Genomic DNA, 24,964 nt, shown 5'->3' on the forward strand with positions numbered 1-24,964 from the left:
AAAATAATAATCAAAATATAAAAAAGTTATGTTAAAGATTTGTAGCGCCAAAATAAAAGGCAATGTTTAAAGACAAGATTGTTTTCGCGTTAACATACAAATGATGACCATATTTTTATACTCAACTGAAAATTAAAAAGCTGTAAAAGTTGAAAATTGTGTTAAACATGACGCAAAGAATTTGTAAAATATTCTTACTTTTACAAAACAACTTAAAAGTTTAAAAGAATGAAAGTTTTACGCTCCAACTAGTTAAAACATTTCACACGTTGATAACGTAAGCAAAATAATAATTGTCATAATGATAATTATGATAATTCTCAAGGTAAAAATAAATAATTACGTCATGATGATAATTATGATAAATCTCAAGGTAAAAAAAATCTACCAAAAACCAACTTCTGTTGAGAAAACGTAATTGTTGATTAAACGAAAAGCTACATTTTCTTTTCACCTCAAAAAAATCAACTTTTCTTTTTTCGCATTACGGACATCAGACGCCTTCGAAAATCTTTAAGAGAAAAACAATAAATTAGCGGGGGAGCTAAAGAGTTCGAAAATGCTAAATATTTAACTGTAAATTCAGAATATTTTTGTATCAGCGAGCCTTGATAGCTACTCGGAAAACAAACTTCTGGGCACATGCTTTGCAATATGTAGTAAACTACAGAAGGTGTCATTAAAAAACCATAGCATATAGTTATTGTAATAGAAATTCTGACAAGTTTGTCGGTACTCTGAACTTGGTTTCGTCGTATTTTTTGTTTCATCATTTTTATGGATCTTCTTATTAAAGCTTTCACAAAAAACTTGTAACATACAATAATTGCAATATAAGGTACGAAACAATTTACAACCAACATAGAAATGGTCCACGCGTATGTTGGCCTATAAATGCAAGATGCTTTATTTTCTTCATGAAAGTTATCAGCACGAGTTGAAATGAAAGGAATTACACAGAGTGTTAGAACATACAGCCAGCATGCTACAATAGTTGTCAAAACTAGTTTTATTTTAACTAAATATCGATGCTGAAACACAAGCACTATTCCTAAAAGACGATCCAGGGCAATAAGCGGGACTCCCAGCGTTGACATGTAAAATGTTACCATGTTGGAAAAACGAAAACTATCGCACACAATTCCATTCCAAAACGTATGATTAATATTTTGAAGACGTAGTATATATAAAGGAAAAACTGCGACGGCTTGTAACAAATCCACCACCAGCAGGTTGATAATAAAATACGAAGACGGTCGTTCGAGCATTCTGGCAGTTTTGTTTATAACAAACAAACAAACAAAGTTCATCACTACTGACAGTACGGCTAATACACCAACCAAGCTGCTTACAAAAGCGTTATGGTTCATATTTGCTATAATTTCATATTTAATGTAACTTCATATTTGCTATAATTTTGTATTATGTTTATATAAAAATATTTCTTTCGACATATAAATTTTTTTAAAATAATATGCGGTTAGGGGAGAACGGGGCTAGCTAATGCAAATTTTACATCCTTTTTTTCTTTAAATAAATATTTTACATAAAATGGTCAAAGCATTTATGTTATATTTACATATTACATTATATTTAAGCAATTAGATGTCCTACATCTTTTCTTCGTACCAATTGACACATGACTATATTTTGGTATATATAAATATATTATACATAGTATTACAGACAATCCAATTACAACATTATAAAGACGCATCAACCACAAGCAGAGGCATGTATCAGCATAAGATAATTTTAAAAAGTCTTTTGTATCAATCAAACCCTGTTGGTTGTCTCTCCATTACATGTTGAAAGAAAATAAAAAGGTTGTAATGTTAGTTGATGCTTGCGTATAATGCAGAATAAATAGGCTTTTATAAATAAAAAGATAATTATATCAAAATGAAAAATTCAGCAACTTTTTTGTAAAAAGCTTAAATGGACAATTAAATGAAATTTATAAATAAATCAACGTTTGTTTCATTAAATTATGATAAAAAAAACCGTCTTTACAGCTTCAACCTATATCCTTTTTATAAATGATAAATTAAAAAAAAAACAGATGCTTTCATTATATGTAAAAAGGAAGTCTGATCCTTTTTAATATGATAATATAAAAAAAACAAAGTCGAAAATTTTTTAATTATTTGCTAGATTATTTCATGACGATGAAAAAGCATAGAAAGTAGGATGGGGTTTCGAAGAAGAGGGGGAGGGGATAGGGAAGAGAAGAAGAAGAGGAAGAAAATAAATTTTCTTTTTTTTAGAAATTTTAAGATAGTTATAATTTGGCGAGACCAATTTTTGTTGAAAAATTATCTTATTTTTCTCGATTTGAAAAAAGACACCATTTGGTCAGTATTTAAATGGATGATTCAAATTTTTAGGTGAATAATTTTCTGTGGTGTTCAACGAAAATTCTCGAATAGATAATGTTTATGGTGTCTACTGTAGGTTAAGGGAAAAAAATAACCTCTTCGCAATATTTTAATTAATCGTATATAATAAGTCAGTGAAATTTTGTTTTACTTATTTATTCTACGTTTTCTGTAATTTAACTGTGATTAGAAAGATAAATAATTTTAAAAAAAGTAAATAAACAAAGATGGACACTACACCAAGAAAAAGATCTAAAATATTAGCTTTGGTTCAATATTCTGATAAATCTCAACGGGAGATAAATCTCAACAGGAGAGCCACATTACGTACAGTAAACTAATCTTCAGTTAACCGGGTTAAGAAGCATTACACTGCAACAGGCAGTTTATCACTATTAAGAAAAGGAAAATCTGGTCGAAAACGAAAGACCTCAGAGAGATGACCAATATCTGATACTGGAGAGTATCAAAAATCCAAAAAAGACAAGTGACCAACTAATGAATGGTTTAGCTACGCATGACATCCATGTCTGCTTGAGTACTATGAGGAGGAGGTTGATAGCTATTACAAAGTTTGCCAGAAAACCTTCTAAAAAACCATTATTAACAGATGCCATGAAGAAGAAGCATCTCTTGTGGGCAAAGTAATACAAAAAGTAACTAAAGAAAAATGGAGAAGGGTAAGACAAAATGTATTTGTTAAATTTATTGCTATTTTATCTATTACATTTTTATAATCATACTATTTTTAAAAATTGAGGCTATTAAATTGAAGAGACTTGATAATAGTTTACTTGTTTATTTATTGATTGCAGTTTTTATTTTCGGATGAACCACATTTTGAAGTGTAAGGCGAGTGGTCACAGTTTGTTCATCGTTCTGATGGTGAGCCTATACAATCCGGACACATTGAACAATATGCCAAGGATCCAGAAAAGAAGATGTTTTGGGGTTGTTTCTCTGCTTTTGGACCAGGAAGACTCTACCCAGTTACTGGCATGATGAACTCTGAAACTTACATTAAGGTTCTGCAAACATATTTAATTACAGAGATGTTAAAAGTGTTTCCAAATGGAAACGGAATATTACAGTAGGATTTAGCCACATGCCATACATCCAAAAAAGTCAAGAAATTCATGGTAAAAAGTAATATTAAAACACTTACATGCCCTGGCAACTCCCCAGATCTTAATCCAATTGAGAATCTCTGGGCAATTGTAAAAAAAAAGACTGCAAAAACATGACTGCACAACTAAAATTAAGCTTACCACCACTATCCTTCAAAAAAGATTTGAAGACACAGAAATCCAAAACATTTGTAATAATTTGGTAGATTCCATGCTTAATTATGTGTAGAAAGTCATAGCAGCACAAGGAGGACACACAAAATATTAGCGTATGAGTTTTTATTTTATATGAGTTAGAAAACATAAAATTTCTTGGATTATTATTATTTTTGATTTTGATGCAATTAATTTGCATGAGACTGTAGGATATGATAATATATGATGTAATAGCATATAATAATATAAGATGATAATTTAATATTATAAATGATATAACGGTAATAATAAAAAAAAACCCCATATGCAAACCTCACTTAAAAGTGTCCACAAAAAAAATGCTTTGTTTATTTTAAAAAATCTAAAAAAACAAAAGTTCTTTTTATTCAAGAAATTTAGATAAAACAACATATTCTACATAACACAAACATATTCGATATAACACAAACAAACATAATCTAACTAAAAAACAGAAAGCAATGGTTTCTAAAATACAAAGCCAAAGAAATTGATGCCAAAATGTTATGCAAAGATTCTCCAACAGGATATCAAATTTTTAAAAGTACATTAAGTTAAAATACGATTTATTGTAACAAAAACATTTAAAGCATAAGACATATGCTGTAATTTTAGTCGTGATCCTGTAATCTATTTAACCAGTCTTGTTGATGTATTAACAGAACAGGGTAATAAGATTAAAAACTTACCCTTACTCACTCGTATCTTATTTACTCATATCTTTCTTATCCAATTACTGTCTACTGGCATAAGACCTGAAAATTATGGCCATTTGTAAAATAATCTAGAACTTGTAAAAATAAAAGCAAAAATTCAGGAAAAAAAATCAGATTGTTTCAGAATAGTCTTATATGAGCTTATGCTTAAATTGTACATTTCGATAAACATAATACGTCATTAACTTAAACCTTTTGTCGACAACTTCATAGACTTCTGTCGACAAATTTGTTAAATTTGTAGAAGAAAAGGACAGCTTTTCCACAGTTTAACTCATATAGTACCATTTTACTATTTTTAAAAAAGATTTAAGATTTTCGTTGTAAATTAATAATCTATTTGAAATAATTTATATTGTTTACTTTATAGACTATAGACGTGACAGTCTGTTGTCTTTACTTTTATCGACTGCAGATACGAGTTTGTAGCTTTTAAAAGTAAACAAAGTGCTCTTTTTCTAAACTTTTCCCTTCTGACTGTTTTTTAAAAGCTGGCTTTACTATCAGGATATTTTTCGCTGCTCTGTTTTTCACATGAAACGCCTTAAAAAGAAATTTTACCGATTGGACTTTTTGAACTTCAGATGAGATTTTTGCGTGATGATGCATGCCCTCAAAAATCTTTGATAAAGACCATTGTGGGTGAGAACAGTTCTCTAAAAAATGTCTGTTGCTACCGTTAAGCGAAATTGTTTGGTTAAGCGAAGCTTTGTTTATTTATGGTTTGTCAAAATCCTTCTTTACAGTTTTTTTTAAGATCTTAAAGCAATAAAAATGCTGATTTCGCTTTTGATCTCACAATCTTTTAAGACTAAAATGTTTTCTTACGCAACTTCACATTTACTTTTTGGTTTAATGTAACCCAATCATTATTTATTTTTTTTTAAACTTAAAACAATTGAAGGAAGAGAGGGGGAGGGGGGAGGAGAATGCAAATATTAAAATGTTTGTTTATAGACGACAGCATAGTTGCTGCTACATTAAACATCACAAAATTTACTGCACCATATTAAGCGACTGCTGCATTAGACCTTTTTTTTATTAAGAAACCAAGAAAATGAGCTAGTAATAGAAAGTTTCTTATTTTAAAGGTACCTTTTTACAACTATAGTACTAAAAGTTTCTTAAGAGTTTCTTAAGTTTCAGATTATCAAAAGAGAGAAAAAGTAAATAAGATACAATTTGAAAACATATTAACAATTAAGATAAAATGTTTTATAGTAATTCAACTAAAGTTATCTAAATTCCATCCAATGTAATATAATCCTCAGATTTGTCCCTGAACAGAACACAAATTAGGAAATATCCCTTGAACTCTTAATAAAATAAGTTTCTTATCGAAAAGTGACTAAGTATTCATAGTTTCTCATGATATTAGGGACGTCTAGTACTATTATCTTATGAACACGTTTCTTATAAAAAAAAAACTTGCAAACTATTACACAATATTTAAAAAATCCACTGAGATGCAGTTTCCCCAGTTCCACTACAAATAGAAAAACTTTCGGCGAAATCAGAACCTGACTTTTATAGTTCTTTAAAGACCAATAAATTAAAAATTGAAACGAGAAACGAGAAATGAGAAAAACCAAAATAAAACTTTTTACTTTCAGGAATTTGCTTAACTTAACTTTGAGGTTTTTTGCTTCAAATTTTTTTTAAAATTTAATTTGAAATGCTGATTTTTGCTGATGTTTAAGAATGCAAACTCTTTTGGAATTTGATGAATCTATAAGTGCGTGAGAGTTGAAAAATCACTACTTTGATTTTTAGGGTTTTTTTCATCATTTGGGTGCTTAAAAATTTTCTGAAAATGTTTCTTTATTATGAAACCAGATTAGTTTCAGAAGCAGGTCAAGCTCAAGCAGGATCATTTTATTTATTGTAATTTAAGTTTTGAAAAAAACTTTTATCCGATCAATAAAAAACCAATTGTAAAAAGTTTAAAAAACATAATTTAAAAGAAAACTTTTTTGAATTGTTAATTAAAAAGACCGCCAGGCGGTTTGATTTAAAAGGCGAAGAATTGTTTATCAAATAACTTCTGTTTAATTGGCTACTGCAAGACTTTGCAATGAAACGATAGTTTGCTGCTTTTTGTACAATTTTCAAATGGAAAAGAAGCCGTTCTCAAACTAATAAATTCCACAGATCTCTACACTTTCTGAGGGTTGCAAAAAATATAATTACTAAATGACCTAACACACACACACACACACACACACACACACACACACACACACACACACATATATATATATATATATATATATATATATATATATATATATATATATATATATATATATATATATATATATATATATATATATATATATATATATATATATATAAAACGTCATATTTAATTGTACTTATTAACTTTTAGTCGACCTGTATATATAGTTAAAAAACTCATGAAACATTCTTCAAAAGTTGCTTTGTAAAGAATAGCAAAAAGCATATTGCTTAATAATACTGCTATTTATAAACAGCAGAGGATTATTAGATTAAAGTGTAATACAATAATCGTCATCAAAATATGTATTGTTTATTTTCCACACTTTTTCATATACATGCTCCATATATTTAAAACGTTTAACATGAAAACTTCTCTTTAACTTTGTTTTGATGTGGAACTCTACGGAGCCGGCATCACATGATTGTCTACGAATATGCACTGTTTTTCTATTCGATGCGCTATCTAATTAATGTCTACATCTGTTTCCTGATATTTACTACTGATCTCTAGATCAGTGTAAATATTAGGAAACAGGGCGAAACGTAATTCTGCTTGAAAGTGAGAATGTTTAAACATTACTCTGTTTGATAAGGGAATGTTTTCTGAAAATTAGCAACTATCGCAATATGTTTTGAAAAACTTGTAAGTCACTGAAAAATGTAATTTATAGATCTAAATTCATGTTTTTAACTTAAGCTTAAACTTAAAACTTAAGTGAACTTCGAATAATCAGTGTTTAACAAAACAGATATAGCAAAAATGCTGAAATTTAATGTGGAAAACTTCTATTTAAAGATTTTTAGAGAAAAAGTTTTTTAAACTTTTAAAACATTGAGAATAAAAAGGTTGGAAACGATTATAAAGTCAACAAGATTTTATTGTTATAAAGTCAACAAGATTTTATTGTTTTATACAAATCAGATATGAACTTTGTTTAAGATTTTGAAACAAATAAACACGTAATTAGTAAACAAGTAATTAGTAACAAGTAATTAGTAAACAAGTAGAAAATGTAACAGAGTAAACTTAAACGAAATAAAATATAATAAGTATAAAGCATAGCAAAATAGTTACATAAACAAATCACACTGACAAGATTCATGAGTGAAACCATATGTTATTATCAAATTATAGAATATACCAGAGGAGACATAAGAGATAAATATGCGTGATTAAATATGCGTGATTAGGCATCGCAGCTTGGTTAATCGGTTTTTTACGATTAGTAAATTTTTATTAAAGATTAAATAAATATTTCTGTATAAGTCGTCTAAAATAACTCTAATTTAAAATGATTTTTAAATAAGAGTTATTTTGCACAACTTTAAGAAAATTATTGCGATATCTCGCAAAGCTTATGTTATTTTGTTTCAAGATATTGCGCAGAGATGCTATTCGATTATAGCCGATTTAACTCAGTTTTAAATAACAATTTTATATATGAATCTAGACATGTGAAACCGAAAACTTGGGTGTTTTAAATGCATAAAGAGTTCTTAACTTCAGAAAATTAAATTTATTTTAAACAACTCATTCAAATAATTTTAATCGTTATTAATCGTAAAAAATCGAATAACCAAACTGCGATGCCTAAACGTGATAGAGAAATGCGACAAATCAACTTGTGTTAGTTGATTAAATTAACCAACGTACTAAACCATTTTAGAGAATCGCTATAATGATAACAAAATCAGAATACAAAAGAAATACGTTTTATTGTACTTATAAAAGATTCAATACTGAGTAAGTTAGGAGGAATTTCTAGAACTTCCCTTAATAAATAAAAGGGCTTTAAGCTTATCAGTTCAATTTTGTTTCGGCTACAAATTTGGATGCATAAGCAATAATACTCTCTAAACGTTTAGCAAACATCCTTTGATACCTCAGCGAATATTTGTCTTAATATGAGTAAAAAATACTTTATGGAAGCGTACTTCACCATGTAGGGTATCTTGACGAATCCTCGCGACCTCTTTTCGACCAACAATTTAGGGTTTTATGTTATAATATTAAAACCAACTCTAAAATATTTTATGGTATAGAATAGATTTTAGTAGTAACATATTTGATTTTTTTTCTTTTTATAAACACTTTATAATAAAGCTACATCCAGGTAAACTTCAATTGGTTGTGACGAAATCGAAACTAGCGAAAACAAAATAAACGAAATTAACGATACGATATTAGCAAAAGCGAAATTTGGAAAAAAACATTAAAAAAAATTTCGTCAATTACTTGGTTTGAACGGTTATGACTAAATTAGTACGGTTAATCCTTACCTATTTACCTATTTTAAGAAACTTATGGAGTTTTATAAGTAGGGGAGACCGGGGCTAGTTGGCTACTGGGGTAAGTTGACACAATACGTTTAACTTTGGAATTTTCCACCAGAAGTTTCCAAAATTCACATGGAACCTTAACTAATTTATCTTTCAGTGTAGTATCAGGACTACGATCGCATGCGCATATACCGCTTTTTGTGTTGTTTTCTTTTTACTAATTTTGTAACTTTTGTAACTATATTACTCTTTCAATTTTAAAAAGCAATATCATTAGCTACAAGTAAACTCGAATAGATGTAACTGTTGTATGGTTCACTCTAATTAGTCACATTTTGTGTTTCTCTATATTTTATATTATTGGGAATTTATAAGCCATTTTGTGAGCAAAAAGTTTTTGGGGTTAGTTGGCACAATGATCACGGGGCTAGTTGACAACATGTGCTAGCTTAAAACTTTTCGCATTGGCCGTAATTCACTAAAGTTATGTAACGCTGCAGATCTACAGACAAGCGAAATTATAAAAAAAAAGTTGACAGACCTGTAAAATGTTACAAAAATGGCTGTTAATGCTATTTTATAAAATTTATCAAGAGTTTTCATAAAAAAGATGCACTTGAAATAGATACTTAATGTTGCTAAGCTTGTCTCTTTTTATATGGTGTGCCAACTTATCCTAAGAGTAAAGGCAACTTATCCCGGGCCGGCGTAAGTCGGCACATATTTTTTTCTTTTTAGAAGGCCCTTTTTGGGCCACCTTTTATTATAATTTTTTTTTATAATCTTTGAACATGCTTGCCAAATTCATATTCATTTAAACTGCAGTTTGATATCTTCAAAAAATTTCACCCAGAAATGCACAGAGCTCAAAAACTAAAACTATAGCCAGCTAGCCCCGGTCTCCCCTATCTAACTTCGAAGTTTGAAGAAAATGTATGGCACTTAAAGGCCGTTTTTTATTTTTATTTTAATTTAAGAAAGAACTTTTAGAAAAGAATTTAGGAGTTTTTGTATATTTGTCACAAAAAGTTTTTACTTGATTTTGTTAAATCAAAAAATTAAATTTTGCTTATCGCAATTTTCATTAATTAAATTTTGATTTTGAAGATGAAAAGTTAAGAATTCTTAATATGCATTCCCATGAATGATCTGTAGAAAATGTTTTTTTTTTTGTTGTTATAATCATCTGTGCACCATTGTTCTTTGTTGCAATCCATGTATTCCTGCAATCTTTTCCAAAATTCAAAAACAAGATAAAACTCAATAACAACAACAGAACAAACTTACCGACGTCCAGAGCGACGAGAACAGCGTTTACTGTTCAACTTGCGCTTTAAAAATTTTACAGTAAATTTTCCTTTCTAGTCATTATTATGATATTGCACATCACATTGCACATTGTTATAGAATTTATTGTATAAAAGCCTTTTTGACTGACAGATGGGAAAATGAATAAAAATCGTTTTAAGCTTTTTAAATTGCATTTAAGTTGTCTCTTTTCCAAGCTCATGATAAAATGTTGCTAATTTTACATAAACTGTAATTGATTCGCCTTCTAAAAATGTCGGCTTGACTTGATAAACTTATTTTAATAGCAGGAAAGAGAGTGGAATGCACCTTTTCACTGAAATTCGTTTCAACAGCCGAGTGCTATTTTACGAAAGAAAAAAAAAAAAAAAAAAAACTCCACAGTGTTGATATTATTACCATCGTTAAAAGTTTTTTTGTTTTTTGTTTATCTAAATAGCACGTGTACAGCACGTGTGCTTCAACAATTAAGTCTTGAACTGTTACATAAAAATGTATTTAAATAAAAATTACAGCTAAAATTACAAGGTAGTAGATACCACAAAACGATGCAAACACAAATGCATGCACCCGTTTGTAAACGTAAACGATTCAAAATGTAAACGGTAGCTCGCCAGCTCACACGTAAAACGCACACTCATAGAGAAGCAAGCGAGTGGGCTCAAAACACATGTAAACGAATGCAAACGTAAGTACAAACCAGCTCAAATTCGCACACCGATTTGCACAGATTTGTACTTAAAAATTGTCTCCAAACTTTATTTTAACCATTAGACTATAGATAAAAAAATGATAAAATACCATAATATACTGATCTTCAGTCAGATTAGTTATTATGCAAAAGTGTATTGACCCACTAGTTAGTAAGCTTTGGTGTAAAACACTATAGCACTTAAAAAAGCCTATACATATGAAATTTTTTTGAAAAAATTCTAAAATAAATTGTGCGCGCTCAACAGTTTTATTAAAATTCACTTTTTCAAAACTTTATAAATTTGAAAAACAATTAAAATTTTTATGTCGATACATTTCTATTTATGCAGCTTTGACGAGCGTGGGACATCAAATAGTTCTTTATTACTTGTCCATGAGTTGAAAAAATCTGGATAACCAACCCATTTTACTTGTGATTTTGTTTTTGTTTTCTTTAACACTTTTTGTTTTTTTATAAATATCTTGCTCTGTTTTTAACATTTCTGCTTCGTAAAAGGTTCTTAGTCATAATCTTTAGTCATATACGTAATTCGTTTTGTAATTTGAACATTTTGTACTATAAATACTTCTTCAGACCATCTAGTTGTGTAGCTCTTTTGGAATGTTGACTTTTATTGCTTATTCTTACTTTGTCACCAGCTGAAAAATTTGTTTTTGGTTTGTCTATTATAAATTTCTTCACACTTCATTATTTTTAACACTTGCTTCAGCAGGTGTCATCTTCATTGAAGAGTGAATAGCATTATTGTATTCTTTAACTAGATCATCCAAAATGTATATGTGTACGGATGTGTTGAATTGGCTGTAAAATATTTTCACATTTTTTCTTTCATTGTACAATTCCATCTTTCTACAAAATTCAATTTTTCTTCAATTCCCATTGAAGTACAGTTCAACTAAACTTTGTACATCTTTACATCTGTACATCTAACAAAATTCTTCATCTTTATTAATTGTTAAGAAGTGCTATCTATATATCTCCTTTTAATGGTTCATAATCAACAGTATGAATTTGAAGAGATGCAAATGAAACGAATGATTAACCACCACCACATTTCTGAAATTTAAAAAAGTTTTCAACTATAAAATCCACCTTAGTATCATATAACTCATTTAAATCAGCCGCTTCTAAATTTACTTTTATTTCAAAGTTGATTTGTCAATAAACTTTCTTTGTCATAAAACGAGCTTCAGAGAGACTTTTAGAAGTAAGAGCTTTGTTACCTTTATTATTTTTTTTTTTTTACTCTTTTCTAGAAAATCGATAACTGTAGCTTTCACAGCTTTTAAAAATGATTCAGAATTATATTTTTTATTAATAACTTTTAAAAAGATTCAGTATCATATTTTTTATCAGTAGATTTTTTTATCAACAATTAAAAATATCTACATATTTTTTCAAAGCAGAACTTTGAATTTTAATTTGAAATATATCTGAAAGATTTTTTTCGTCTTTTGATTGGTTATTTAGTTTTCCCTTTATTTCTACAATCTTTTCTTATAGAATTTAAACCATTATGTCTGTTCTATCAGTATTTTTTGGCTAACTCGCCAGTGCGCCTATTTCTTTTATTGATAAATGCAAAAACTTACCAAAGTCAAACCGGAGATGAAAATTGCACCCCAGATTGTTTTTTAGGTTTGTTTGGTTTTTGTGTTGACTCTATTGTTATCATTTTTGATTCATCTATCCATTTTATCAACTCATCCTTTCTTAGTTTTGAATAACGTTTTTGACCGCAAGACTTCGCTGTTCTATTACTCTCGATTTGGAGAGAGGATATAGAGATCTCACTTCTAAATAGCTATGGTGCAAACCACTACTTTTAGGTTTTTACTCTGTGCCACATCTTTAGATTTCTTAGAGAAATGTTTAATTTTGTTTTTGGAGGAGAAGGGGGAGGGGGGTGCGAATACATTAGGATAAAATGTTTAGCTAAATAAAGCAATCTTTGCATGCAAGAAAATCATTTATTTTATACTGCTTTGTAGCTCATGTAATTCTCTTTCTAGGAATATAAAAACTCTTTAATTAAGCCGATCTGCGAAGACGTGTCTACTCTTTGGTTGAACAAAAAACTATTTGATGAAATATTTTCAAATTGAAAATACCCCGCGTACAACAGTTTATCAGATCATCAGACACTTTCAGGAAGACTACCATGTAAAGATAAGACAAGAAATGGTCATCTTCTTGGATTTTTGAACAAACAACAGCAACAAAAATTGAAAACTTTTACGGAAAATATTGTTGGCGTTAGTCAAAGAAAACTCGCTTCAAAGTTATATGTCTCATCTTGTATTCTTGAAAAATAATATACCATATTACTCCTCTATCTGGTGAATACTTTAAGTAATTATTTGTAGGGTGAATTTTTCGAAATGAATAGTACGTTTCCAAATTGACAAAAGCATTCTTATACTTTTTATCTTTGTCTAATGGAGGATTAAGTTAAGTTTTGAATTGTCTTATTATCAGACAAAATACTATTAGCATACTTTCTTTACATGCTGCATTATGTTGCGTTATATTTGGATTATGCTGCGTTATATTTGCTACCAATTCAGTACTATTACGCTTAACCTCATCCAGAATTTCTAAAATTTAACACATTAATTTCCATTTTTATATATTAAAAATTTTTATTTGTTGTTAATTCTTTGCATCATGACATACTTGTGCTGGTACTTAGCAAATGCTCTTATAGATCCATTTCATTGCTTACAAAACAAGATTTTGGAAAATAAAACGTATCAAATCCACATCCATACCTTTCATTTGTTATTTTACTATTTGATTGATAAACCTATTGGTTTCTTCCAAGCCATTTTGCATAATCTTCTAAAACTCAATGATTGGAATTTCTTGACTAACATGATCATAATAGATATGACTTATACTTATTTCATCTTGTGGGAGTAGACAAATAAAACTTGTATTTTCTTCTACAGTTTATCTAGGAAGTTTGAAATAATTCTGTGCAAGGTAGATGTAATTAGCATTACAATGCTTTCCAAGAGTGTAAAAGCCTAACACTTGTTCTGTTTTTCTCATATAACACATCGTCAAAAATGACAAGATGTTTATTATCGGTTGAAAAATTTTTAGGATCTGGAACATCTACTCCTGGAATCAAAAAAACTACAATTTATACCTCATAGTTCTTTATTTGCTTTTGCTGTTGCCTCAATAAGTAAAGAAAATGATATACTTGTTTGATTCGTTATTATCAAAAGATCTTGATATTGTCTTTAAATGATTTCTCTTCAAAAGCTTTCTAAACAATCAGATTCTCTGGCCTAAAACAACTTTTCCTTCCAGATTAATTAGCAGATTAAGTAATAAAGTCGTTTTCCCATATCCAGATTTCTCCAGATTTTAACCCTCTAATACTTCTTGGTAATAATCGAGTATTGTGACGTTTGTTTAAATAATGATTCAAAAAATTAAAATTTTATAGAAATATCTTCAAGATATCAAGAGAGAAGCTTGGTATTAATTAAAAAATAAACATTCATACATACATACATACATACATACATACATACATACATACATACATACATACATACATACATACATACATACATACATACATACATACATACATACATACATACATACATACATACATACATACATACATACATACATACATACATACATACATACATACATACATACATACATACATACATACATACATACATACATACATACATACATACATACATACATACATACATACATACATACATACATACATACATACATACATACATACATACATACATACATACATACATACATACATACATACATACATACATACATACATACATACATACATACATACATACATACATACATACATACATACATACATACATACATACATACATACATACATACATACATACATACATACATACATACATACATACATACATACATACATACATACATACATACATACATACATTCATACATGCATACATGGAAATTTTTATTTATGCAGTTTAAAAAAAAGTTACAATGTTTTTTTTATATCGTGGCCCTATAAATAAAAAAATTATTAAAATCGTGTCAATTTTTATAGCTAAAGATGCAATTTTTATGAGAATAAGAATTTCAGAGTTATAGATATAATAATTTAAGTAGCCAAGCGTATCATGCGTTTCAAAGTATATCAAACTAATTGATTTCGAGCTTGATTGTTTTAGGAAAATTCAAGATTAGCAAGAAATAGCAAGAAATAGTTGTACAAAGATAAATTTAAACAAGAATAACTTTTTGGCTAGTAATTTAGCAAACCATGGTTTAAGAAAACGGAAAGTTGTTACGTACAATAAATAGAGAGCTTACGATATGAAAACTGCAACAGTAACGGAGACGACAAAGGTCTGGATCGAGCGGTTGCGACTTACAGTTGCGGTGTTCCAATAAAATTAGTTACGAATTTCCGCTTCAAAAAAAAGAAAACATCTTGAAATAAACAAAAAAAATTTAAAAATGGCTCCTTTAAGAAATGTTAGAAATAGTTTATTACTTGCAATAGAATCAAATACCATAGACGACGAGGAATTTTTACAACTGTACAAATTAAATTTGTCTAAGAATCAAGATTTACCATTTCGGAGTTAAGCAATTTTGTTTAGAAATCATGTCTGATGATGAATGCAAAAGTGAATTTAGATTTCTACGTAGTGATATATATCGCTTACTCAATGTACTTCAACTACCTCAAGAGTTTTTATGTTATAACGGGTTAAAAGTTACTCCGGTGGAAGCACTGTATATTTTTTTAAAACGGTTTTCCTACCCATGTAGACTACTCGATATGATACTCGATATATATATATATATATATATATATATATATATATATATATATATATATATATATACACACGCAAACACACACACATATATATACATACATATATATGTGTGTTTGCGTGTGTGTGTGTGTGTGTGTGTGTGTGTGTGTGTGTGTGTGTGTGTGTGTGTGTGCGTGTGTGTGTATTTATACTTATGTATATATCTTAAATTTGAATCAGAAATTAAATAATTACTTTGTTACACTTTTGGAGCAAGTACCACTTTGATCCATTTGTAAAATCTCGAGGATTAAAAATAACTGAACGTTTGGAGAGACGATATATATTTTTAAACTAGTACAAAAGCAAGAGTGTCTATGCTTCTCCACCAACAGAATATATAATAAAAAAGAGGTCTGTGGAGAGCACGCACCAATAAATTGCCCATTAACAATAATAACAATAATTAAGTTACAAATACCACATTTAACAACACCCACATACAGTAATAAAATAATAAATATCACTTTCAACATGCTTCTTTACAATAATTAATTTTTAATATCACTTTTAACACACTCCCCCCTGTTGACTTGTCAACAATATTTTTCTTTTAATTGTCTTAGATGTTGTCCATCAAGTGCTGCCTGTCGGGTTGGACGTTTATTAATTGACCTGAGCGCCGCATCATTCTGCCCAATCTCGGTTTCAACTGCACAGACATTTTTCTTCGAACTATCTTTACCTTTGTTATCTTGTTCAATATCGATCTCCAGAGGAATTAATTTTTGGACCGGTCGGAAACATATCTTGGATGTTCCTTTATTCGATATAACCTTTAATTTAGCTCCACGAATCGCTTTGTCTTTTCCTTCAATAACTTCCACAACTCTTGCCATTCTCCACTGACTTCGAGGTGTCATATCTTTGTCATTAATTAACATAATATCATTTACTTTTAGTACCTTTTCTTGTTTATTATCATTAAACTTATTATATAAATGTTGTTGTTTTAATTCATTCAAATAAACCTCACTGAAACGCTTTCGATAATCATTAATTAAGTTCTTTAAGTAGATGGCACGTTTCTTGATATTAACCATATCAAAACATAAATTTGATTCCACATTATTCCTTAATATATTTCGTCCATACATCAAGTGAAAGGGAGTAAGCGCTTCTTCATTATCATCTTCACTCATGTAGACAAGTGGTCTACTATTAATTACAGATTCGATATCGCATAAAACTGTTTGCAGTTCTTCATAAGTAACGAGTGATTTTCCCATAACCTTCAATAGTGGTATCTTAACTGATCGTACCAATCTTTCATAAAATCCTCCCCACCAAGGGGAAGCAGGTAGTATAAATTTTTGAATAATCTTATTATTTAAACAAAACTTTTTTACTTCAATCGATTTAAATGTTTTAAAATTGTCACAAGTAATGCTATCAGGTATGCCCCTGCGTGCAATAAAGCGTTTGAGTGCTCGTAGGAAAGCAGGGATCTTCATGTCAGGAGTTAATTCCAGATGAGCAGCACGACTAGACGCACAGGTCAAAATCAAAACGTAAACCTTAGATACCGCATCAGTTTTTAAATAACTTTTTACATATAAGGGTCCAGCAAAATCTATGCCAACAGTTTGAAACGAAAACATAGAAACATTAACACGATAATCGGGTAAGTCAGGAGTTTGGGGAGGCAGCATTGTTCTTCCATTAATCTTCTTACAAATAACACACTTACGCAGAACATTCTTGACAGTTTTTCTTCCTTTAATAATCCAAAACCTTGCTCTAACTTGACTTAATGTCATTTCAATACCATGATGCATAACACGTTCATGGGCGTCACGAATAATTAACACTGTAAAATAGCTATGTATTCCATCACGTAAAATAATCGGATATTTTTCATTATAACTCAGTATCGAATTTCCAAATCGTCCTTTTAATCGCAATATATTTTGTTTGTCAGTAAACAACTTCAGGGATGAACTTAGCTTCTTGTAGTTATCTTGATTTCGTAAATAAAACTGTTCAACTAATAACCATAAATTAAATGCCATATCATATTCATCAAGTGTCAATATATTTTCTTTAATTATTCCATTGTTCTTCTTAATTGTTTTTATCAAATTACTTGCAAATCTATTCACATATCCAGTTACCATTATAAGTCTGTTCAATGTGCTAAACTTCTTAATATCTATCAGAACACCAATATTACCACTACTCGCAGCCTCGACCATATTTACTCTACTCTCATTTATCCTATCTACACCCTTCGACTCAATCAGAACTTCATCCACATTCAAACTATTCTCACCATCAAACAATCCTACTTCAACCTCCTCCTCACATAAAAATTTAGGTCCAGATAACCAACTATCACTCAATAGCTTAAAACAAAACTTACGAGTTGGAACATCTGCTGGATTCTCCAATCCTGCTACATGCCTCCATTTCTTCCTCCCAACCTCTTTCCTAATCACAACTACACGATTTTCCACCCAAGGTTTCCAAGTTTTCTCCTTCCCTTTAATCCAATGCAAAGCCACTTCAGAATCTGTCCAACAACTAACATTACTAATAATTATTCGATCTTCTATTACTCGTTTCACTTCTCCTACTAATTTGCTCAACAACAAACAACCCAACAGCTCTAACCTAGGAACAGACAACTCTTTCAATGGAGTTACCTTTGTTTTGGCTGCCAAAAAAAATACTCTCACAGCAACACTCGTCTTAACTCTTAGATAAACAACTGCACAATATATCTCTCTTGAGCTATCACAAAATCCATGTAACTCTGCCGAAATTATTCTCTCCTCAACTCTAACAAACGCAAATCTCTTTACTCTTAAAACACTCAACTCCTCAACATTTCTCAACAATTCTTTCCACTTAAACTCAATCTCTCCACTCACACTCGCATCCCACTCCTTTTTATCTCTACACAAAATTTGAAAAATTGTTTTTAGTCTGGCTGTTATAGGCGAAACAATGCCTAATGGATCGTAAATTGATGCCGAAATTTTCAAGATATTCCTTTTTGTTGTTTTAAGTTCCCGTGACATTTTTATAAAGTCATTAAATTGAAAAATAAATTCATCATTTTTCGAGTCCCATTCAATTCCTAAAACTCTTTTATACTCATAATCGCTTTTACCCAATTCTGTTTCTAAATAAGTACTATCATCGAGATTGCTTATTGAATTTTTTATTTCCTTATTTCTTATCATTTTCTCATTAAAATCAAAATAGTTTTGTAATTCTTGGCTATTTGTTTTCCATTTCCTTAAATTGAAACCACCTTCAGACATAATTGCTTTAGACTTTTTATAAAATTCTTTACCCTTCGTTACACTTTCCGTTCCAGATGTGACATCATCAACGTATAAATCTTCAATGAATCTTTTTACAAACTTACCATTAGATTTTTCATATTTTTTGATGTGATGTCTTATTGTTCCATTTAATAAAAAAGGACTACTAGTCAGTCCAAATACTACTCTTAAAAATCTATAAACAATCAATTCTGAGTCCTGCTCTACATCCACATTTTTATACCAGAGAAATCTTAAATAATCTTTATGCTCACTAGAAATTTCTATATTTAAGAAAGCTTGTTTAATGTCTGCTAATATGGCAAAACAATTTAATCGGAATCGCAGTAGTACATCAAATATTTTGGATAACAGATTTGGCCCTGAATATAGACAATCATTCAAGGACAATCCATTGTTAGAACAGGAAGCATCAAATACTGCTCTTATCTTAGTAGTTTCCTTATCTTTTCTTAAAACTGGCCTGTGCGCTAGGTAGTGTGCTTTTCCTGATTCCTTAGCGATTTCATTCTCAGGTACTCTTTCAATAATTTTATTCGTTTCGTATTCTTTAAAAATAGCGTCATAATCACTTAACAAATTCTTATCACGCAATTGCCTTTTTAACCTATTCAGTCTAACCTCACAAATTTTATAGTTATCTGGTAAACAATCGTGATCTGGTTTAAAGGGAAGCTTAGTTACGTATCTCTCACCGTTATGCATAATATCATTTTCGAATTTATGTATTACACACTCATCAGTGGATTCCATTTTCTCCACACTCCAAAATTTTTGTAAATCACTTCTTAGTTCATCAATCTCACTTCGCACATCTTCCACACTCTCGATTAAATTAGCATCAACGCGTAAATTCATGATTACTTTCTTATTAACATTTTTTACAGAAGGCATTGGGCCACTTAACACCCATCCTAGAACAGAGGAAGAAGCCACAGGACAGCCCTCGACCCCTCTAATAACATTACCTGTCATAAATTTATGGTACAAATCACACCCTACCAATAAGTCAATAGGAAAATCTTTGGAACCATCATCATAATCAGCTAGAATTAACTTTGAAATATGCGGGTAATTTTTGCACGCTCGAGATATCTCTTGCCTCTGCAAAGGGCTACAAATAACTGGCACACATAGAGCCTCGACATACACATACAAATTAGCATTTCTATGTTTTACCTTAAGTTGAACAACATCGAGCTTTTTTACTCTGGAATTATTAAATTGACCGAATGTTTTTATTATTATAGCTTCTTTCCTTATAGTTTTTAATTTCAATCTTTCACATACATCTTTGGTAATATAAGACCTCTGACTACCGCTATCAAATAATATTCTGAATACTCCACACTCACTCTCTGAATTAAAAAACTTAGCCTTTGCTGTCTGTAGCAAAATGCTATCAGACACACCTACGAGAGTTGCACTAGTCTGGGTTTGCTTCTTATTGCAAATAGAGATGTGGTGTTTTCCATTGCATTGAAAACATGAATAGTTAGAATGACAAAATTTTGATATATGACCTAATTTTAAACAGATGAAACATCTCTTTTGCTTTTTTAGAATTTCAATTCTTGAATCTAAATTTGTTACTTTTAAACAGTGAGAAGGCTTATGGTTTTCTGAACAATATACACATTGTAAAATTCTCTGTTCTGGTGCTCTTCTATTTTGTGTATGAAAACCTGATGTTGTAAAGTTATTTTTATTTCTATAATTATAAGAAGAATTTTGCTGTGCATTTTTGTTTAAAGAATCGTATTTGAAATTTTTATGTTCATTTTTATCATAATTTGATTTTAAAAGATATTTGGCACAACACTCTTTAGCTTGTAGTTCTTCATTGTAATATTGTAAAAGTCTATCTAAAGTCCACAACTCTCCGGCAAATTTTCTAGAAATTAAAATCAAAAGTTCATCAGGCAGTTTCTCCTTAAGGATAGGAATTAACAAACAGCCGTAAGTTTTTGTTTCTATTTTTAGAGATCTAAGATTACGTACGCAGCTCTCTATATCATTATAAAGTTTTCTTAATTCTTCTAGATCATTTAAATCTTTAATTTTCCTTATTCTTAACAAAGAATCCATATGTGCAGAAACTAAAACTTGTGTGTTCCCGTATCTATTAGTCAAGATTTCAATTGCCTCTTTATAATTTTCTGAACTGAGTGAAAGTCCTGAAATAGTAGCCAATGCTTGGCCAGACAAATATTTTTTTAGATAGTTAAATCTATCTATATCATTTAAACCTTCATGCCTATGAATTGATAGATTAAATTGGTCCCAAAAACCCTGCCAATCTAAGGGATTCCCATTAAAAACTGGCAATTCTAACTTAGGTAAAATACGCTTTGATTTATTTAAACTTTTAACAGAATCTTTATCTGAGTCATTTATTTTTATACTTTTTAATTTTAGTGTCACTCCAGCCATCAACTCATGATAACACTCAACTATTTTCGCACTCTCCAAAACATCATTTTCAATTTCCTCTTGATCTAAATTATTTAATATTTCCTCATCAATATTGTTTAATCTCTCATAATTCTCGCTTAAATTATTTTTTAAACCTATTAATTTTGTATAGTTTAACTCCTCACTCTCTAATTCCTCTCTTATTTCGCTCAACAAATTTCCAAAACTTACTCGTAACGCTCTCCTTCTCGCTACTTTCCTTCCTAATGCGGCTGCCATTTTTAAATAAATATGCACAACAACTCAGAATAAAATCAAATTTTCGTCACAATCAACACCTTCAACAATTAAATTCTAATTCTATCAAATTCTTCCCAAACAATATCACAAATAACAAACTCCACTTACTTCAATGTTCAATAACTCAAATTTTACTTAACTCTTCATAAACTTCTTTCTTTAATCATTTAATTCGGTAACTCTTCATAGTTTTTCATCGGGCGCCATGTAAAATCTCGAGGATTAAAAATAACTGAACGTTTGGAGAGACGATATATATTTTTAAACTAGTACAAAAGCAAGAGTGTCTATGCTTCTCCACCAACAGAATATATAATAAAAAAGAGGTCTGTGGAGAGCACGCACCAATAAATTGCCCATTAACAATAATAACAATAATTAAGTTACAAATACCACATTTAACAACACCCACATACAGTAATAAAATAATAAATATCACTTTCAACATGCTTCTTTACAATAATTAATTTTTAATATCACTTTTAACACCATTTATAAGCCGTTTTCAGAAAACACAAATTTCAACCTTTTTGACGTTGCGTAAAAAGTTTTAAAACGGAATTTCAGGGAATCCCATTCATTGCGCATGCTTAGTGTCAAATATTTATCAAAAATTGTAGAAGTTGCCCTTGCAGTTTTCTTATCGTAAGCTCTCAAATGATAAAATCTCCGATGGAGTTGCTCCACCTCAAACATCTTATGCTTTGGGAAAGCAGCTAAACAACTATTAAATACCAAAATGTAAGTAAAGTTTAGGTTTTAACTTACTTATAGTCTTAAAGAACATTTGACTCTAATGTTTTTTTAAAAGTCTCAACTTCTAATTGTGTTATTAAAAACTTCAGGTGTTTGAGTGTAACATTTATGAACTGAAACAAAAGAGACACCAATTTCGCGTTAAAAGTACCTCCAGATTGTTACTTTGTGTCTTGACCATTTAAAGTAAAATCAAAGTTTTTATTCACTTTGACTTGAAATAAAAACAGAACTTAACATAAAATCAATTGTTAAAACAGTATTGCAAATATTTCAAAAATCTTGCGCTATAATTCTACTACCAAAAAATATCCTAAAAAAAATGCATAGCTTTAACTATAACTTTAACCATAAGCTGGCGATACTTAGACTTTAAGACTACTTGTCTACAAAAAATTTTCTATAGCTGCATAATTTTTTATTATTTTCAACTACCATTAAAATATAGATGAACTAGATCTATTTATGGTAAGTCACAAACCACAAGATACAGTTCGTTTTACATAGCAAATAGTTACCATCAAATTTTAGCTGAAAATATTTTCTGCTAAAATTTGATAGTTAAACCAATAAATTAATATTTTCTGCTAAAATTTGTGATTGAAAAATATGGTAGCTGCTCCATCGCCTTCACCAACACCGCTAATATTTTCAACAGTAAATCACTTTCCAAGCAACCAAATTTCTAACTTACAAAAACCATTCGTAAATGAAACGAGTAATGTTCAAGAAAAAGGTGGCACTGTTCCTTTAAGGTGGTCCTACACTCATAAAAGCTTATTTTTATAAAAAAAAAATTTCTTTTTTTAAAGCTTATTTTGTTTATTCATCACTTGTGAATAGTCTCTGATTATATTGGATTGTAAACAAACTCTATTAAAAAAGATATTAGCTGTTATATTTAGGTATCTTAAAAAAGTATCCTTAGAAACGCCCATAGCAACCACATTTTGAGTTATTTTTAGGTTAATAACTAGTCAAATATCTTTTTTATTGTTAAAAATTGATGTGAATATAAAATCTCGTTTTGGTTATACGCAACTTAAAGTCATAAGTTATAAAACAGCCTGTACAAGTTGGGTTAGCGTTCTATCGAATGATTCAAAATAACATTTTGAACTTTTAAAAAAACGCAGACCTGGAATATTTTATATGCTCGTACGCATGCGTTTAAAATGAAAAACTACCACGCTGGATTTTTATAAAACAAGTTTTTAGTTTTTCTCCCAAAAAAATGTTTGATTTGGTTGCACAATGTTAAAAGCAAGCCTACATTAACAATATATTTGTTATATTCTTGACATATATTTGTTTCGCTTCTTATAATTTTTTTTTTATCGGAAATTAGTTTTTGTGGTGAGCAAGTGTGCTTCTTTTTTTCTTTTTCTGTTAGTCCATTTTTAACAGCCCAAGTCCTCTTTGTGTCGAGTTTATGCTTATCAAGCTGATTAGAAAAATACCTTATATTTGCTTCTTTTATACTATGTTAAAAAGACTTTTTATAGTTTTTGTAGATTTAAATGTAAAACCAATTCATCACTATTTTCTTTCCATAATTTGTATTCATCAAAAGATGAAAATAAATACATTTTACGCAATGATAATTTTATAATGCAGCCCATTTTTCTAACAAGTCTTTTTAAATTTTGTATTGATTATCGCGGACCATTCTTATGGAATAAAATAGTTTTGAAAAATTTTTCTGAGGATTTTGTTCATCAGAGTAATTACTTTTCTTTTAAACGAAAACTTAAAGAACTCAAATATCGTATAAATTTTTACACGATCATTTCTTAGCGGTACTTGACGACAAGGCCGTATTGTCTTCTACAAGTTCCTGCGTTCTTTTATTATTTAATAACGATGATTATATATATATATATATATATATATATATATATATATATATATATATATATATATATATATATATATATAATAAATTCTGCTACAGTGTTGGCAACAAAGATGCATTTTGAAAGTTTAGAGGCTGTATCCTTGAAGAGTTGTAACGTTTTTAAAGAGTCTGTATATTATTCTTATTTTTTGCTGACTTAGATGTTTTTTTCAAAGTTAAGATAAAAGCACAAAAGTAGGTTAACAATATAAAAACAGAATTTTTTCACATGTAATTACTAATTTTTTCGGTATCAACATTATTTTACTATATTAAAACTAGCAGTAGTCGTTCACCACGACACCTCTTTCCCGCCCGCCTCGACCACCTCCAAGACGTGACATGTTGCGGAAATTTGGAAAATCTGCCCCGCCATTACGCCTCCAAACCTTGAAGGCACAGCAAGAATTTAGCCCGTGGTGCTCTTGTCGCCAACTTTGAAAATCAGCCCGTGTAAGTCCTATAAAATGTAAAAAATGCGAAA

The 24,964-nt window shown here is 29.7% G+C and overlaps 2 protein-coding genes and 1 long non-coding RNA gene across 3 annotated transcripts; all 3 read right to left on the minus strand.

The window, feature by feature from the left end:
* Positions 1-164: 164 nt before the first annotated feature.
* Positions 165-1,667, minus strand: LOC149893047 (cysteinyl leukotriene receptor 1-like). The gene has a single exon (XM_090101221.1). It carries the CDS (start codon positions 1,368-1,370, stop codon positions 465-467), a length of 906 nt encoding a protein of 301 aa, XP_089957347.1. The 5' UTR covers positions 1,371-1,667; the 3' UTR covers positions 165-464.
* Positions 1,668-11,199: 9,532 nt separating this feature from the next.
* On the minus strand, positions 11,200-14,321 carry LOC149893048 (uncharacterized). Its single transcript, XR_016449339.1, has 2 exons — positions 12,532-14,321; positions 11,200-11,995 (listed from the first exon to the last, which is right to left on the minus strand). It is a non-coding gene; the product is annotated as an uncharacterized LOC149893048 (long non-coding RNA).
* A 2,034-nt stretch (positions 14,322-16,355) lies between these two features.
* LOC149893049 (uncharacterized) lies at positions 16,356-21,806 on the minus strand. Its single transcript, XM_090088839.1, has 5 exons — positions 21,362-21,806; positions 19,079-20,797; positions 17,337-18,946; positions 16,791-17,141; positions 16,356-16,748 (listed from the first exon to the last, which is right to left on the minus strand). Exons 1-5 carry the CDS (start codon positions 21,804-21,806, stop codon positions 16,356-16,358), a joined length of 4,518 nt encoding a protein of 1,505 aa, XP_089944965.1.
* Between the last annotated feature and the right edge of the window lie 3,158 nt (positions 21,807-24,964).

Source organism: Hydra viridissima, unplaced genomic scaffold (genome assembly GCF_058129835.1).
Source record: "Hydra viridissima isolate aposymbiotic clone 2 unplaced genomic scaffold, HvirCarnegie_v1 scaffold_1, whole genome shotgun sequence".
Lineage (NCBI taxonomy): Eukaryota > Metazoa > Cnidaria > Hydrozoa > Anthoathecata > Hydridae > Hydra > Hydra viridissima.